Source organism: Podarcis cretensis (genome assembly GCF_951804945.1).
Source record: "Podarcis cretensis genome assembly, chromosome: 8".
Lineage (NCBI taxonomy): Eukaryota > Metazoa > Chordata > Lepidosauria > Squamata > Lacertidae > Podarcis > Podarcis cretensis.
This window is the reverse complement of record NC_137177.1, coordinates 88,257,782-88,272,528: the sequence shown is the minus strand read 5'-3', so window position 1 is coordinate 88,272,528 and position 14,747 is coordinate 88,257,782. Positions and strand designations below refer to the sequence as shown.

The window sequence follows — 14,747 nt, the reverse complement described above, 5'->3', positions numbered from 1 at the left end:
GGACTTCAGAAACATACTGTCTCTGACTGTGGTGGCAGAACATAGCCATAGTGGCCAGTAGGGATTATGGGAAGGCTAGCAGAATTATCTGATGTGCTACTTTTTCTTCTGCACATAGCGTATTTATCTTCATACATTGCTTCTCCATATTTAACCACCACTACTGAGAAGACCAGGGACATGGGTGGCACTGTGGGTTGAACCACAGAGCCTAGGGCTTGCCGATTGGAAGGTCGGCGGTTCAAATCCCCGCGATGGGGCGAGCTCCCGTTGCTCAGTCCCTGCTCCTGCCAACCTAGCAGTTCGAAAGCACGCAGTGCAAGTAGATAAATAGGTACCACTCCGGCGGGAAGGTAAACGGTGATTTCCGTGCGCTGCTCTGGTTCGCCAGAAGCGGCTTAGTCATGCTGGCCACATGACCCAGAAACTGTAGGCCGGCTCCCTCGGCCAGTAAAGCGAGATGAGAGCTGCATCCCCAGAGTCGTCTGCGACTGGACCTAACGGTCAGGGGTCCCTTTACCTTACTGAGAAGACCAAATGCAAACTCATTGACTTGTATGATAATATTGGAGAGAATGACTTTGTCTGATCCACCCAGAAAATTAGTAGCCATAGATAGCCTTGTTCTCCTATTAATCTGTCCAATGCTCTTTTAAAGGCATCCAAGTTGATGGCCATCCCTGCCTCTTGTGGGAGCAAGTGCCATAGTATAAAGGTGCGTTGTATGAAGAAGTATTTTCTTTTAACAGTATTGAATCTTCCAATATTCAGCTACATTGGAGGTCCATGAATTCTAGTGTTATGAGAGAGGGAAAAACAGCTTTTCTCTATTTACTTTCTCCATGTCATGCAGCATAATTTTTTAAGCTTTTATGATGTCACCTCTTAGTCACCTTTTCTCTAAACTAAAAAGCCCCAAATTTCGATCTTTGTGGTTAACCTTTCCCAACAATACAATACCCTTTTCTATAGGTGGGGCAACCAGAACTGCACACAATTTTCCAGTTGTCTACAGTAATCTTATCTAATAACTTTATTTTATATTTATATATTTTACATAAATATATAGTTATTATACGTGATGTTACTAAATGAGATTAGTTATTAAGTTACTTGCTGATAAATATTCTACAGCCTTTTAAATGTGTCTGTGGGAAGGGGGATTATTGTTTTGCTGTTTTGTTTTACTTATTTACTTGTTTTTATGCTCTCTGTTATTCTGTGAACTGCCCTGAGATGTTATGAAGGGTGGTATAATAATAATAATAATAATAATAATAATAATAATAATAATAATAATAATAATAGAGAATTTCCTGAAATGAGTAGGGAAACAGTTGGGTGCATGCAAAGGTTTCCCCACATCTGTGACTTTACCTTTCTCTAACAGCACTTTGGAGCAGATTCTTTAGCACAGCTTGTAACTTGAGCAAACTTTTGCCACTGTGGCAGAAAATTGCATCCCAGCTTATGGTAGATGAGGCATAATTGCAAAAGTCGGTGCTTACGCTTTTGTTGTGGCCAAATTGCGCCACATGTTTTTTGCAATATCATGATAGATTGTTAGAACGATGTCTTATGGACCTTGATGACTAATTTTTTTCTCATGACCTATATTTTCAACAGTAAACTTCATGGATTGCTCTACATATCTGTAACTGATAATAGAAGTGGGTGAACCAGAATAATTTGCCAGTGTGACAGTAGTTTTTCAGAACTGGGCATCCAGATTTTGAAGGACTTGGTTTCACACCTTCAAGGGGCTTTGCATACATATTGCACAATATGTAGAACAACTGATGATTACAGATGCAGTCTGCATTTTCCTTTTTGAGCTTGGTTTGCAGAAGCCAAGTACTGTTTAAAGGGATTGCTACTGTAATATTTACTCAAGGTTTCTAGTTATGTCAGAGGCATGTAGTAACACCGTGTGACCATGTGGTCTGCCTTGGTATTTTTTAACAGTTGTGTAATGTATAAGCACTTACTCTGATAGGATAAAGTACAGTTATACAATATATGGAGTATAAATCCTTCTGCATAATGCTTGTGGTGCTAGTATGATCGCTACAGCTGGTAGCTGCTCGTAGGAAGCAGGCGAAACTATTCCACAGAGATTCTGCTATCTGCCCTGGTATCTTGAGGTAAGATAGTCATTAACCGGCTGAAAGTTGTAGCTAATGTACGAGAAGTTCAGCTAGAGAATCTATATGGGTTATATGCTGAAGTTTTGGTCTTGAAAATGTCACCACTTGAAAATTTGAATTTTCATAACTTGAAGTTTCTCCCCTCTTCAAGTTATGAAAATCCAAATTATCAAGAAGTTAGAAGTGTCAGTGTATTTCTGTGTCCTGAGATAAATAAATCCAGACTAATCTTAAAACTGTTTTCATGTGCATTGTTAATAGAGGTGGGGTTGCATAGTGTCTGGCTTGATTTGAAACTTGACATGGCCATGAACTGACTAAATGGCCTTAGGCAAAAACTACACTGCCATAGAATCATAGAATTGTAAAGTTGGAAGGGACCCCAAGGGTCATCTAGTCCAACCATCAACTAAAGCACCCATGACAGATGGCCACCCAACAGTTGCTTAAAAGCCTCCAATGAAGGGAGTCCACCCCTTCTGAGAGAGCCTGTTCCACTGTCAAACAGCTCTTACTGTTAGATAGTTCTTGCTGATGTTTAGTTGGTGTCTTCTTTCTTATAGCTTGAAACCATTAGTTTGAGCCCTACCCTCCAGAGGTTGCCCGATCTTCTGTGTAGCAACCCTTTAGATATCTGAAAAGGGCTATCATATCTCTCCTCAGTCTCCTCTCTTCCAGGATAAACATGCCCAGCTCCCTCAACCATTCCTCCTAAGACTTGGTTCCCAGTCCATTGACTATCTTGCTTGTCATCCTCTGCACACCTTCCAGCTTGTCGATAACTAGTATTAGCTATCTAATCTGCATCTTGGGGGCAATAATATGAATCAAAGTTTACAAGATAATGTATGTGAAATGCTTTGAACAGACTAAAGCCGAGTGTCTGTTTCTGATGAGGAAAATGTAGTTCAGAATAAAGCTTTCAGTTCTGGAGATTTGGTGGGTGCAAAGAGAAATAGATAAAACTTTGTAAAAATAGTCTTTCTATGCCACAGTCTTCTACCTATAGAAAGGAATGACTACATATTAGTTTTCTTGAGAAATAACCAGTCACATAAATCATTATGTCTTTTGTATCTTTATTGCTTGGCTTGAGAGGCTAATTGAAGTGCTTTGTTCAGGAGAAAACAGCTGCTTAACCCCCCCCACCCGCTTCGTTATTTTTTGTGATCCAGACAAAAAAGTGGCAGTATGTATAAACACCAAGCAAGAACAATTCCTTTCACTTTTCAGGAGATCATGTAACAATTAGAGCAGGAATTTAAATTTAAAACATGCATTTTCATTCTGAATGGACATATTTTTGCTGTCACAAACTGAAGGCAGGGCATTGCTCAAGCACAGCTATTTTCAGAAAGCATGATTTGGATATGCTTGAACTGTTGGTAAGGGACGCAAGTGGCGCTGTGGGTTAAACCATAGAGCCTAGGACTTGCCGATCAGAAGGTCGGCAGTTCGAATCCCCGTGACGGGGTGAGCTCCTGTTGCTCGGTCCCTGCTCCTGCCAACCTAGCAGTTCGAAATCACGTCAAAGTGCAAGTAGATAAATAGGTACTGCCCCGGTGGGAAGGTAAACGCCGTTTCCGTGCGCTGCTCTGGTTCGCCAGAAGCGGCTTAGTCATGCTGGCCACATGACCCGGAAGCTGTACGCCGGCTCCCTTGGCCAATAAAGCGAGATGAGCGCCGCAACCCCAGAGTCAGCCACGACTGGACCTAATGGTCAGGGGTCCCTTTACCTTTACCTAAAACTGTTGGTATTGTGAATGCCAGCGCTCTGTGTGTGTGTGTGTGTGAGAGAGAGAGAGAGAGAGAGAGAGAGAGAGAGCGCGCTTGAGAGAGAGAGCTTGCTCCGTGTACAGCATGGTGCTGCACTAGCAACAGTCACCACCACAGTTAAAGTGAACATTGGGATTTGATGGAGACAAAGCAGAGACATGCCCCAGTGCAAGGTATTTGACCCTGAGTGCCACCTCTACCTAACAGCACAAACCTACAAGCATAACATTTTGGGCTGACCATCTTCTGATCATACATGGACTTTAAAGTAATCAGAAGAGGCCCTTTTACATGTACAGTGGTGCCCCGCAAGATGAATGCCTCGCAAGACGAAAAACACGCTAGATGAAAGGGTTTTCCGTTTTTGAGGCGCTTCGCAAGACGAAAACGTCTTGCGAGACTTTTCCGCCCCCCCCCCTTCTAAGCCGCTAAGACGCTAATAGGGTTGCTTCGCAAGACGAAAAAACCGCTAGACGAAGAGACTCGCGGAACGGATTCTTTTCGTCTTGCGAGGCACCACTGTATGTGTCCTGCCCCCATCTGGGGCATGGCTGATAAGAACACACTTTTTTGGGTTGGTGCACAAAGTTGGTAGAAATTCCTACTCAAGAGTTCCATGCTGACCCCTTGATTTCCTTGAAGCTTGAATTTGTTTTATTCTGGGTTGTTGTATTTGTTGTAAACCACGTTGAGTTTTTTCTTTAAAATATATAGTATAGAAATGAAAATCATCATCATCATCAATTGGGGGGGGGCGGCGCCTAGACATTCCATTGTGGTGACCATAACCTAAGTTTAAGGTGGCATTTGGCAATTAGCTTATATAACTGAGTTTCCAACCCTAGTCTTAGCCAGTATGGCCAGTGGTCAGGGATGGTGGCTTTTATAATCCAAAACATATGGAAGGCATCAGTTCAGGAAAGATGAACTAAACACTCTCTACACTTTTGTTTGTGTGTGTGTGTACGTGTGTGTACAGTGGTACCTCAGTTTAAGAACAGCCCTGTTTATGAATTATTCGGTTTATTAACTCTGCAAAACTGGAAGTAGTGTCCCAGTTTGTCAACTTTACTTCGGTCTAAGAATGGAATCCGAATGGTGGAAGGGCACCAGCGGTGGGAGGCCTCATTAGGGAAAGCACGCCTCGGTTTAAGAACGATTTCGGTTTAAGCATGGACTTCTAGAACGGATTACGTTCGTAAATCGAGGTACCACTGTATATACATATATATACACAATGGTACCTCGGTTCCTGAACAGCTTAGTTGTCGAACAAATCAGCTCCCGAATTCTGCAAACCTGGAAGTAAGTGTTCCAGTTTGCGAATGTTTTTTGGAAGCCGAATGTCCAACGCGGCTTCCGCTTGAGTGCAGGAAGCTCCTGCAGCCAATCAGACGCTGCACCCTGGTTTTCAAGCGGTTGTGGGAGTCGAATAGATTCCCAGAACGGATTAAGGTTGAGAACCAAGATACCACTGTACATGAATCGTGGTATAGATGCAGTGTGCTGTGCATATAATGAAAATAGATGGTGATGGTGAGTTTAATAAACAACAATCCCCCACCCCTGAATGACTTGGTCTTGACCAGGAATGCCCTGAATCTTTCTGTTGGACTACTGTTGATAACCATATTGTAAGTTTCCATCATCCCACAGTACCTCCACAATATCCCACATTGCCCTCTGTGAGAGACTTGAGCTTCTCGTCATTTGTCTTCTGCACAGCCTTGCTGCTTGAGGTTTCATGGTGCTTGCAAGTATTTAGTGATTCCCGGGTGCTTCTTGTCAAAGCCCAAAGGGGAAGAGCAGAGAGTGAGAATGAGAATTAGAGTGTGGTGAGGAGGAAGTGGAGGCATGTAACACTTCTTCTGTGCCCAATGCCAGCTGGTAAATCACTCTCAACACATCAAAGTGATATTAGATGTGCTATCTATCGTTTTATGTATGTACGTAACTTCTTTTTTTTACGGATAAGCCACGAACAAACTTTATAAATTAATTAGAGGGATTCACAGCCTTTCCCCTCTATCCTGACCTCCACATCCACCCCGTGTTAGTTCCATTCTTCCTATATTGAGTTTGAATCTTTGCACTCCCTTGTTATGAGGGAAATGTGTGAACCAGCTATTCACTCAGTTTCATTGGTAAGTTGTGTTGCTAGAAATGCTTTCTTTATCTCAGCTTCATGGATAAGGATTATGACTTCAGCCTGCCCAAGTGGAATTTCCCAGTTGATATAACTACTGTGGAAAAGCCAGCAAGCTTGTATCTTATCAATGACACATCCAAATTTCTTGCATCCATCTTTCTGCAACCCTTTTTTCCACTGGTAGAGAACGAAGGTTTATTTGGTATCACTGGTCTGACAGGTGCCAAATAGAGACTCAGAAGCTGCTGTCCTGTAATGAATTGGGAATTGTCTTTTGTGCAAAACTGAGGCTCTGCCAAGCATTGGTCTGCCGGCTAACTATTCTGGCTAATCAAAACTCTGCCCAAATACAGTAATTATCTGCTTCACTTGTTCAAAATGCTTAAAAGCATTATTGTTTTGCTAATCAGGACAGTCTGTGAATTTTTTTCCAAAATGTTCCTGGCCTGCTGGCCAATCTTTTGATATTGATGTCAGTCTCTTAGCCAATCTGATTTTCACTTATTTCCATCTTATTTCCCCACCTTAAAAGAAAGGTTTGTTGTCTCCCAATAATTTGTTGCAGAGTGCTGTGCAAGCATTTTTTTTCTTCAGGTCAGGTCAGAAAGCAGAAATATAATTATGAAGCATTTCTAGTTTACATAACTAGCTGGGCCTTCCGCTGTTGTGAAAATGGAAAGCAGAAGCTGGAGGCAGCTATCTTGAATGCATGGGTTGAATTAGATTCTAGCAAGTGTGATGTTTCCTTCCTGCAGGCCTTCACAGCCCACCAACCTGAATCCAGGTCTTTCTGCAGCAGAATGTCTCTGACAGGTATTTGACAGACAGCCTTGGTAGGCTACCGAGACAGGGTGGGGTGGGTTTACTGAGTTTCTGGTGGGCTGTATTGACTTGGTTTGCAGGCCATTCTGTGCCTTCTAGGATCATTTCTCCACCACCCTCTCCCTTGCCCTCCTTGCCTATTTCTAGTTTTAAAATGTGCCTGTAATCATTCTTTCTAGGCAAGCTTTTGTTAGGAATTTTTTGTGAGATTATAGAGGGATTTGTTTCTCATGGTGATTTCTCAAAGGCCATTCATTGCCTTTTGCCTCAGGAATGTGGCTAAAAATGCTACAGGCTAATTTTTTAAGCTAACACGAAGGAAGATCAGTGTAATACTCTTGATTGCCTTTTTTATGAAAGCATTTTGTATTATTGCTGTTTCTGGCTTCATGATTTATCATATGCTTTTTCTTGGAGTAGAGCACCACTTATGTTAGCTGCTTTTAAACTGCAGGTGTCCACAGATAGAATTTCAGAGCTGGAGCAGAACGTGCTTGTTGGCTACCTGCCATTCTTTGGAGGGAAATGAGTCATGGGACTTAAAGGAACGGCAAAAACCTGAGAGCAAAGTTGTTGTAACACACGATAATATGGTTGATCATACCCTTTTTGTTTGAGGAGGAATTTAGACTGAGGAATGAATAATTGGTATCCCAGGAGTTCAGTCCAATCATTTCATGTGGCCCCCAACACTGCCTGTAGCCTAGTGGTTCCCAAGGATTTCAGGGCCTCCACCACCGCACCACCGCACCCCCCCATTTCCATAAACTCATCCCCAGTGCCCCTACCCTATAAAAAGATTATTTAGTATAACACACGGCATAACACTAAATTCCATATTCAGAGACGTATTGTCCTTGCAGTGTAGGATGGGTCAAGACCATTGCACATGTCTTGTTCTAATGTTCCTTTTATGCTGTAATCCGCCACAAATGTTTGAGCCCCCTACTGAAGGAGAGGTTAAATTGTTCTGACTCCTACAGGGTTTTCTTTTTATTGAATAGCTGCCGGCATGATCGTATGGAGGAAGTAGCAGAATATCTGAGCAACGCCATGAAACAGGGGTCAGCAAACTTTTTCAGCAGGGGGCCGGTCCACTGTCCCTCAGACGTTGTGGGAGGGGGGCAGGGCGGACTATATTTTGAAAAAAAAAAAATTGAACAAATTCCTATGCCCCACAAATAACCCAGAGATGCATTTTAAATAAAAGCACACATTCTGTTCATGTAAAAACACCAAGCAGGCCCCACAAATAACCCAGAGATGCATTTTAAGTAAAAGGACACATTCTACTCATGTAAAAACATGCTGATTCCCAGACCATCTGCAGGCCGGATTTAGAAGGCGATTGGGCCGGATCCGGCCCCCGGGCCTTAGTTTGCCTACCCCTGCCATGAAACTACGTCGTCATAAGACCTGAGTGGTACTTTTTAACCTTACTAGGCCTGTATAGTTTTATCTTAAAGCATCTCCTCCTGTGAACAGATGCCAATTTTATGTTTCGATTAATATATTCCAGTCTTCTCTATATGCCCATAAAGGTTGATTGATTGATTGAACATAACAGTTTATGTTAACCACTAAGGAAGAAAATAACACAATAAAATTCAAAACGGCAATGATTAGTTGCATATTTAATTCAAAATCCAATTAAAACTATTTACTTTAATTCAGCAAAATTGATTGATCCAGTGATACCAGCTTTTCAAGGTCTGATAGTCATTTACACCTCTAGCACCCCCTTGCCTCATAGCACCCCACTGTGTAATCTCACTGCCCCCCAGGGGGTGGTACTGCCCACTTTGAGGACCCCTGATCTATCCCCGAGTTTTTCTACTTCCTCTGTCCCTCAACTGCTCATGCAAAGGCAAAATGCTCTTTAACTTGCCCACCCAATGTGCATGCCGCCCCCACCAGTCTGCCTTTGTTTTGCTTCTCTGGAGAGGAAGGAACTGGAGCGCCCTTTGTTTGTGTCTCAACTTATATAGAAGTGAGCTAAAGGAGAGAGCCATTGTTATTGTCCCCAGGTCATTTAAAAGTGGACTCTCTTAACAATTCATTTGCTCCCCATGCGACTAACATATTGAAGGCCTGGTCTTTCCAGTCTTTCATTTCTCTCTTGCTCCCTTTACTTTCACAGCAATATATACTTCCAAACAGCCTTATGCTAAAGGAAGATGATTTCCCCAAAACTGTTCCATGTGCCACCTGCCTTATCATTGAGTCATAGAATGGTAGCATCCCAATTTCCAAAAAGCCACTTGTATGTTCTATATCTCCTGTATTGCTATATGACTTTTAACACACAGTCCATGCTCTCAGTATTTTAGATGAATGTTAGCCTTGTATTAAGTTAGAACACATATTAAGTGTTTTAACTTCAGTGGTTCTAAAGTAGAAGCATTATTGCACAGAAGTCGGATAGTAAAGGGAGTTGGTTAATTCACTCCTGCAAAAAACAAGATGTAAGAGACTGTGTAAAGTGAGTTGTCAACAGAGGCAAACATCTCTGGACATTTTACCAAGTCATGTCCCTTTATAGAAAAGGGTTTTGGAGTAGCCTAAAAATGAGTATGTGAACTTAAAGTACATACCCAAGAATACTAACTGCAGATGGATGGAGCACTGGTTTGTTTTTGGAACATCTTTGGACATTTTGATTGTTTAAATCTGAGTTTGCGCAGTTATTTTGTGTGTGAATTAAATCATCCTTGTTCATTTATCAAAGGCAGTCTTTAATTTTATTAACCCCAGTTTCAGACTGAAATTTGATCTGCGCTCACATCTGTACTTTTGATTAGATCCATTTTTTAATTGTGACCAGCTTTAAATTGTCATAATGTGTGTGTTTGTGTGTGCTTTTTTGAAAGGTTTACCTACAACCAAGTGGGCAGGCAAGGTTTTTGTTGTTGTTTTGCCTTTGTTTATTTATGTAAACAGCACCATCACTCAGTTGGTGTGGTGCTTCAGACTATGGTGTCAGATGGTAGGACAGGGACCTTTGCAGTTTATCATCTGAAATTCCTCAGTGAGGAGGCAATAGAGCAGTGTTCCCCAATCTGGTACCCTCCAGCTGTTTTGGAGTACAGCTGCCATCAGCCCTGACATCCTATGACTGTGCTGGCTGGGGCTCATGTGAGTTGAGCCCTAAGCATCTGGAGGGTGCAGTAGAAGGAGAGGAGGAAGGTGGGAGTATGGCTAAAAGGGAATGAATATATGCAGTTCGAAACTCAGGGTTAGTTTCAGAAGAGTAAGTGGTAAAACTTCATTTTGAGTTTTAAGGAAGAACTGGGGCAGGTTGGCATCATCAGCCTTGAAAAGGGCTGAATATCTGTTTCAAGATTCCTGTCACCAGAATCAAATAGGCTTGAGGGATTTTTCTGCTATGTTGTGAAGGGGGGAAAGACTGTGGCTGACTGTCTTCCTTAGGGCATCCTTGGACACTGGTTGAAATTTTCAGTGTAATTAACTTGTCATAAAACCTGGATTCTCGGTCAGGTTTATACACTGCAGCAAATGTCTTGTGGAATTGTATTGCAAAATTTTTACTGGTGTCTCATTTCTTTATTTCTAGGTGCCATAGAAGCACATGTTACTTACAGGACCTCATGCTCTGTTGTGAACTCCTGTGATGCTCTTCTGACTCCCTGAGGTGCCCTAGTTTTTAATTGAAAACCCTATCCCCGTACTAATAACTTAGTGACTACGTGAATTTTAGAGCATTGTGGGAAACAATGGGAATTGGCAAGAACACCACGTCTAAGTCAGTTGAAACTGGAAGTCCAACAGAGGGCAAATATGAGGATGAATCCAAGCATCCTGCTTTCTTCACACTACCAGTAAGTTGCATACTCCAAAAAGTTGCCTTGCTTCCCTGTGGTGGCACAATGTAATCACAAGCTTGGCCATGATATCTGCTTCTGCTTCAATCATCGTTCTCAGCCAGGTATTTCTAGGCACTGATTCTCCACAGTGTGCCCCACCAGGTCCAGTTAAAAACTCCCATTGTGTGGAAAATGCATTTTACAATAGCACAACTTTGAAAATAGCATGGGTCAGTGGTGACTTTTGATATGCCTTTCACAGAAAGCTTTACTGATCTTTATTTCTGGAGTAGAAGTTGGTTGTAAAAGTCATCTTTGTTGTAAAAGCCATCTTGCTAATCCGATTCTTCAGAAAGAAAGAGCTCTGAATGTATTTTTAGTATGGAGAGGCGACTAAGAAAAAATAGTTCCATGGTTTAGAAATGAATTTTAGGGCTCTGTATGAATGACTTTGTTCAGAATGCAGGTACAAATGTTGTGTACACTGATTAGATTGCTCAAGCAATCGGACTCTTACTCTTTGAGTAAAGTTGACTAGATAGGCTTTGAACTATTGCATGCAAATGCTGATGATGATTATGACAATTTAGCCACAGATTGCCAAACCACTTTCAAGTAATGCAATTCATCAATTGATGATAGCTTGACATTGGTTCATTGCAACATGGAAACATGAACTTGCTGACTATGGTTATTTGTTAGTCTAATTGTCATTTCCAGTATTTGAATAGTGTATTGAGGGGTTGTTCCACCTCTGTTCTGCTCTGTGTAAGACTGGACCTGGACCTGTGTAAGACTGGACCAGAGGGTTTCTAGTCTGCTGTTACAGTCACTGTCTCCATACCAATGCTGTTTGTATTAAGTCACAGGGGCTGATGTCTTTCTAATGTGTACATTTTGTTTCCTGTTGTGGCATAATGTGTATATCTCTTTAAATTGATAAAATACTGTTGACGGGCCCTGTGTTTATGCTGCAGTATTCCTGTTCTGTCTAGTACTGTGCTAAGTCTTTCAATAGCTCCCCCATCCGCGGTTCAGGGAGGGGAGTAAACCCAAACATGCCCTAAAAATCGGTGAGGTGAAAATGAAGTTCAGATAATATTTTGACTGGTTTTGGGCCGGTGGGGATGGGACAGTGCTTATCTTCTTTTCCTTTATGAAATGGCTAAAGGCCTTCAAAGAAAAATAAACATTGCACAAGTCAAAGTACTGGGCACACTTGCTGCAGCACTAGCAGCCAGCTCTCTGTCTCTTCCAGCCACCCTCCCTTCCTCGGAGGCTCATGTGACTACCTGGCATGAAGAGAGCTGCATGCTGCTGCAGCAAGTGGTTACAGTGCTCCCGTTGCCCTGCACTTTTTTTGCTTGTACATCACCTGGCTCAAGCTGATGGGAGTTGGCTCTCGATGAATTCAGTACGTTGAAAATGTTGCGCTCATCGTTGAGAATAATAATTCCTGTGCTTGCCGTAGAGGATACATTTATTTGAAAATCTATAGTAACTATTTTTATATATTAATTCCTTTTTTCTTTTTCATAGGTTGTAATGAATGGTGGAGCTACATCAAGTGGCGATCAAGATACGGAAGATACAGAGCTTATGGCAATCTATACAACTGAAAATGGAATTGCTGAAAAGGTATCTTTCTGGAGTAGATTCTAAAATTGGCTCTGGTGCAGCCAAAGTTTGCTCATTTGCTCAGCTCGGGATACTTCACATACACTGGGGTGATCTCCAGGTGAACACTTGGAGTATTTTTGGAGGGAAGCCATGGGACAGTAACTCAGTGACTGCCAGGAGGAGAGCTTGAGTGCTGGTAGTATGTGGAGATGATGGGGAATTGCCTGGAGAATCAAGGTGGAGACTGTAATGGTGTTTTAAGGTTACATAAATTTATCTGTTCATAACCTTTGTGTATCTTCTCTGGCTTGTGGCAGGCAGCATAGCTGGAAAAAAGTTCACCATTACCACTAACTCAGAATGAAAGATAAAGTGTGGAGCAGCATTGTTGCATAGTCTAGGTCAATCATGATGAACAATAAATCTGATTCATGAAATCCTGTTTATTGCATAATTCTTATTTTTTTTTTAAATTAATTTTTATTAATTTTTCAAACAAATAATAAAAACTCAACAGAACAGACAAAAGAAAAAGAAAAAACAGATAAGGCACATAACAATTAAACCCATGTAACTTTAAATTCCTCATTTCATACCCTTCTTTCTTTTGACTTCCCCATGCCTCCCCTTCCTTGCATCCTTGTTTAATGATTCTTTAGCAACCCTTAGGTCCATTATCTTAATTCCCTTTCATAAAATTTCCTTTAATTTTTTAGTTACTGCTGCAATTCTTTACTTCTTACCCCCTGACATCTTAACATTCCTCAATTTTACAATTGTTTTTAAGATATATTTTAAACTTCTTCCAGTCCTCCTCCACTGTCTCTTTCCCCTGGTCACGGATTCTGCCCGTCATCTCGGCCAGTCCCATAAAGTCGATCACCTTTGTTTGCCATTCTTCCAGAGTAGGTAGTTCTTGCATCTTCCAATACTTTGCCAGTAGAATTCTTGCTGCTGTAGTGGCGTACATAAAGAAAATCCTATCCTTCTTTGGCACCGATTGGCCAACCATGCCCAAGAGAAAAGCCTCTGGTTTCTTAGGAAAAGTCCACTTAAGGACCTTCTTAATTTCATTATAGATCATTTCCCAGAAAGCTTTAACCTTTGGGCAGGTCCACCAAAGGTGGTAAAAAGTGCCTTCAGTCTCATTGCATTTCCAACACTTATTGTTAGGCAAATGGTAAATTTTTGCAAGCTTGACTGGGGTCATGTACCACCGATAGATCATTTTCATAATATTTTCTTTTAAAGCATTACATGCAGTAAATTTAATACCGGTGGTCCATAACTGTTCCCAGTCAGCAAACATAATATCATGACCAATATCTTGTGCCCATTTAATCATTGCTGATTTCACCGTTTCATCCTGTGTATTCCATTTCAACAGCAAGTTATACATTTTCGATAAGTTCTTAGTATTGGATTCCAACAATTCTGTTTCTAATTTTGACCTCTCTTTCTGGAATCCTATTTTCCTGTCCTGTTTAAATGTCTCATTTATCTGATGATAGTGCAACCAATCTCGAACCTTGGGCTTTAGTTTCTCATAACTCTGAAGTTTAACCCTTTCACCATCATATTCTAAGATTTCATAATATTTTGGCCATTTAGAGTCCATATTAAGCTTTTTTACTTCCCTAGCTTCCATTGGTGACACCCACCTAGGGGTTTTACTTTCCAACAAATCTTTGTATCTAATCCAAACATTATACAATGCTTTCCTTACAATATGGTTTTTGAAACTTTTATACACCTTTGCCTTGTCGTACCATAAGTATGCATGCCAACCAAAACTATTGTCATACCCTTCCAGATCCAAAATGTCGGTGTTCTCAAGAAGTAGCCAGTGTTTCAACCAGCAGAAAGCTGCCGATTCATAATAAAGTCTTAAGTCCGGCAGGGCAAACCCCCCTCTATCCTTTGCATCAGTTAAAATCTTAAATTTAATTCTGGGCTTTTTGCCCTGCCAGACAAATTTTGATATGTCTTTCTGCCACTTCTTGAAACAGTCCATCTTGTCCAAAATCTGCAACGTCTGGAATAAAAACAGCATTCTAGGCAATACATTCATCTTAATAGTAGCAATTCGGCCTAACAAGGAAAGTTTCAACCTTGACCATATTTCCAGATCCTTCTTTACTTCTGACCAACTTTTTTCATAATTATCCTTAAATAAGTTCACATTCTTGGATGTTAAGTTTATCCCCAGGTATTTTACCCTTTTTGTTATTTCCAAGCCTGTTTCATTCTGAAAACTCTCTCTTTCTTCCATTGTTAAATTTTTTCCCAACACTTTCGTTTTTTGTTTGTTCAATTTAAAACCTGCTACTCGACCAAATATTTCAATTAATTCTAATACTCTTTTAGTACTAGTATCTGGCTGTTGCAAGGTCAATACTAGGTCATCTG

At 41.2% G+C, this 14,747-nt stretch overlaps 1 protein-coding gene across 12 annotated transcripts in view; it reads left to right on the top strand.

The window, feature by feature from the left end:
* Positions 1-14,747, top strand: part of SLC23A2 (solute carrier family 23 member 2) — an 85,196-nt gene that overhangs the window by 21,047 nt on the left and 49,402 nt on the right. For 5 of the 12 annotated variants that reach the window (XM_079987493.1, XM_079987489.1, XM_079987496.1 and 2 more), the window contains 2 exons: positions 10,469-10,733; positions 12,258-12,356. In XM_079987493.1, coding sequence (XP_079843619.1) covers positions 10,629-10,733; positions 12,258-12,356 — 204 coding nt within the window. In that variant the 5' untranslated portion in view covers positions 10,469-10,628. Of the gene's footprint in view, positions 1-994; positions 1,015-2,066; positions 2,145-6,773; positions 6,886-10,468; positions 10,734-12,257; positions 12,357-14,747 lie in introns of those variants that run through there. The other 7 variants (XM_079987491.1, XM_079987490.1, XM_079987498.1 and 4 more) reach the window with 6 other exon arrangements.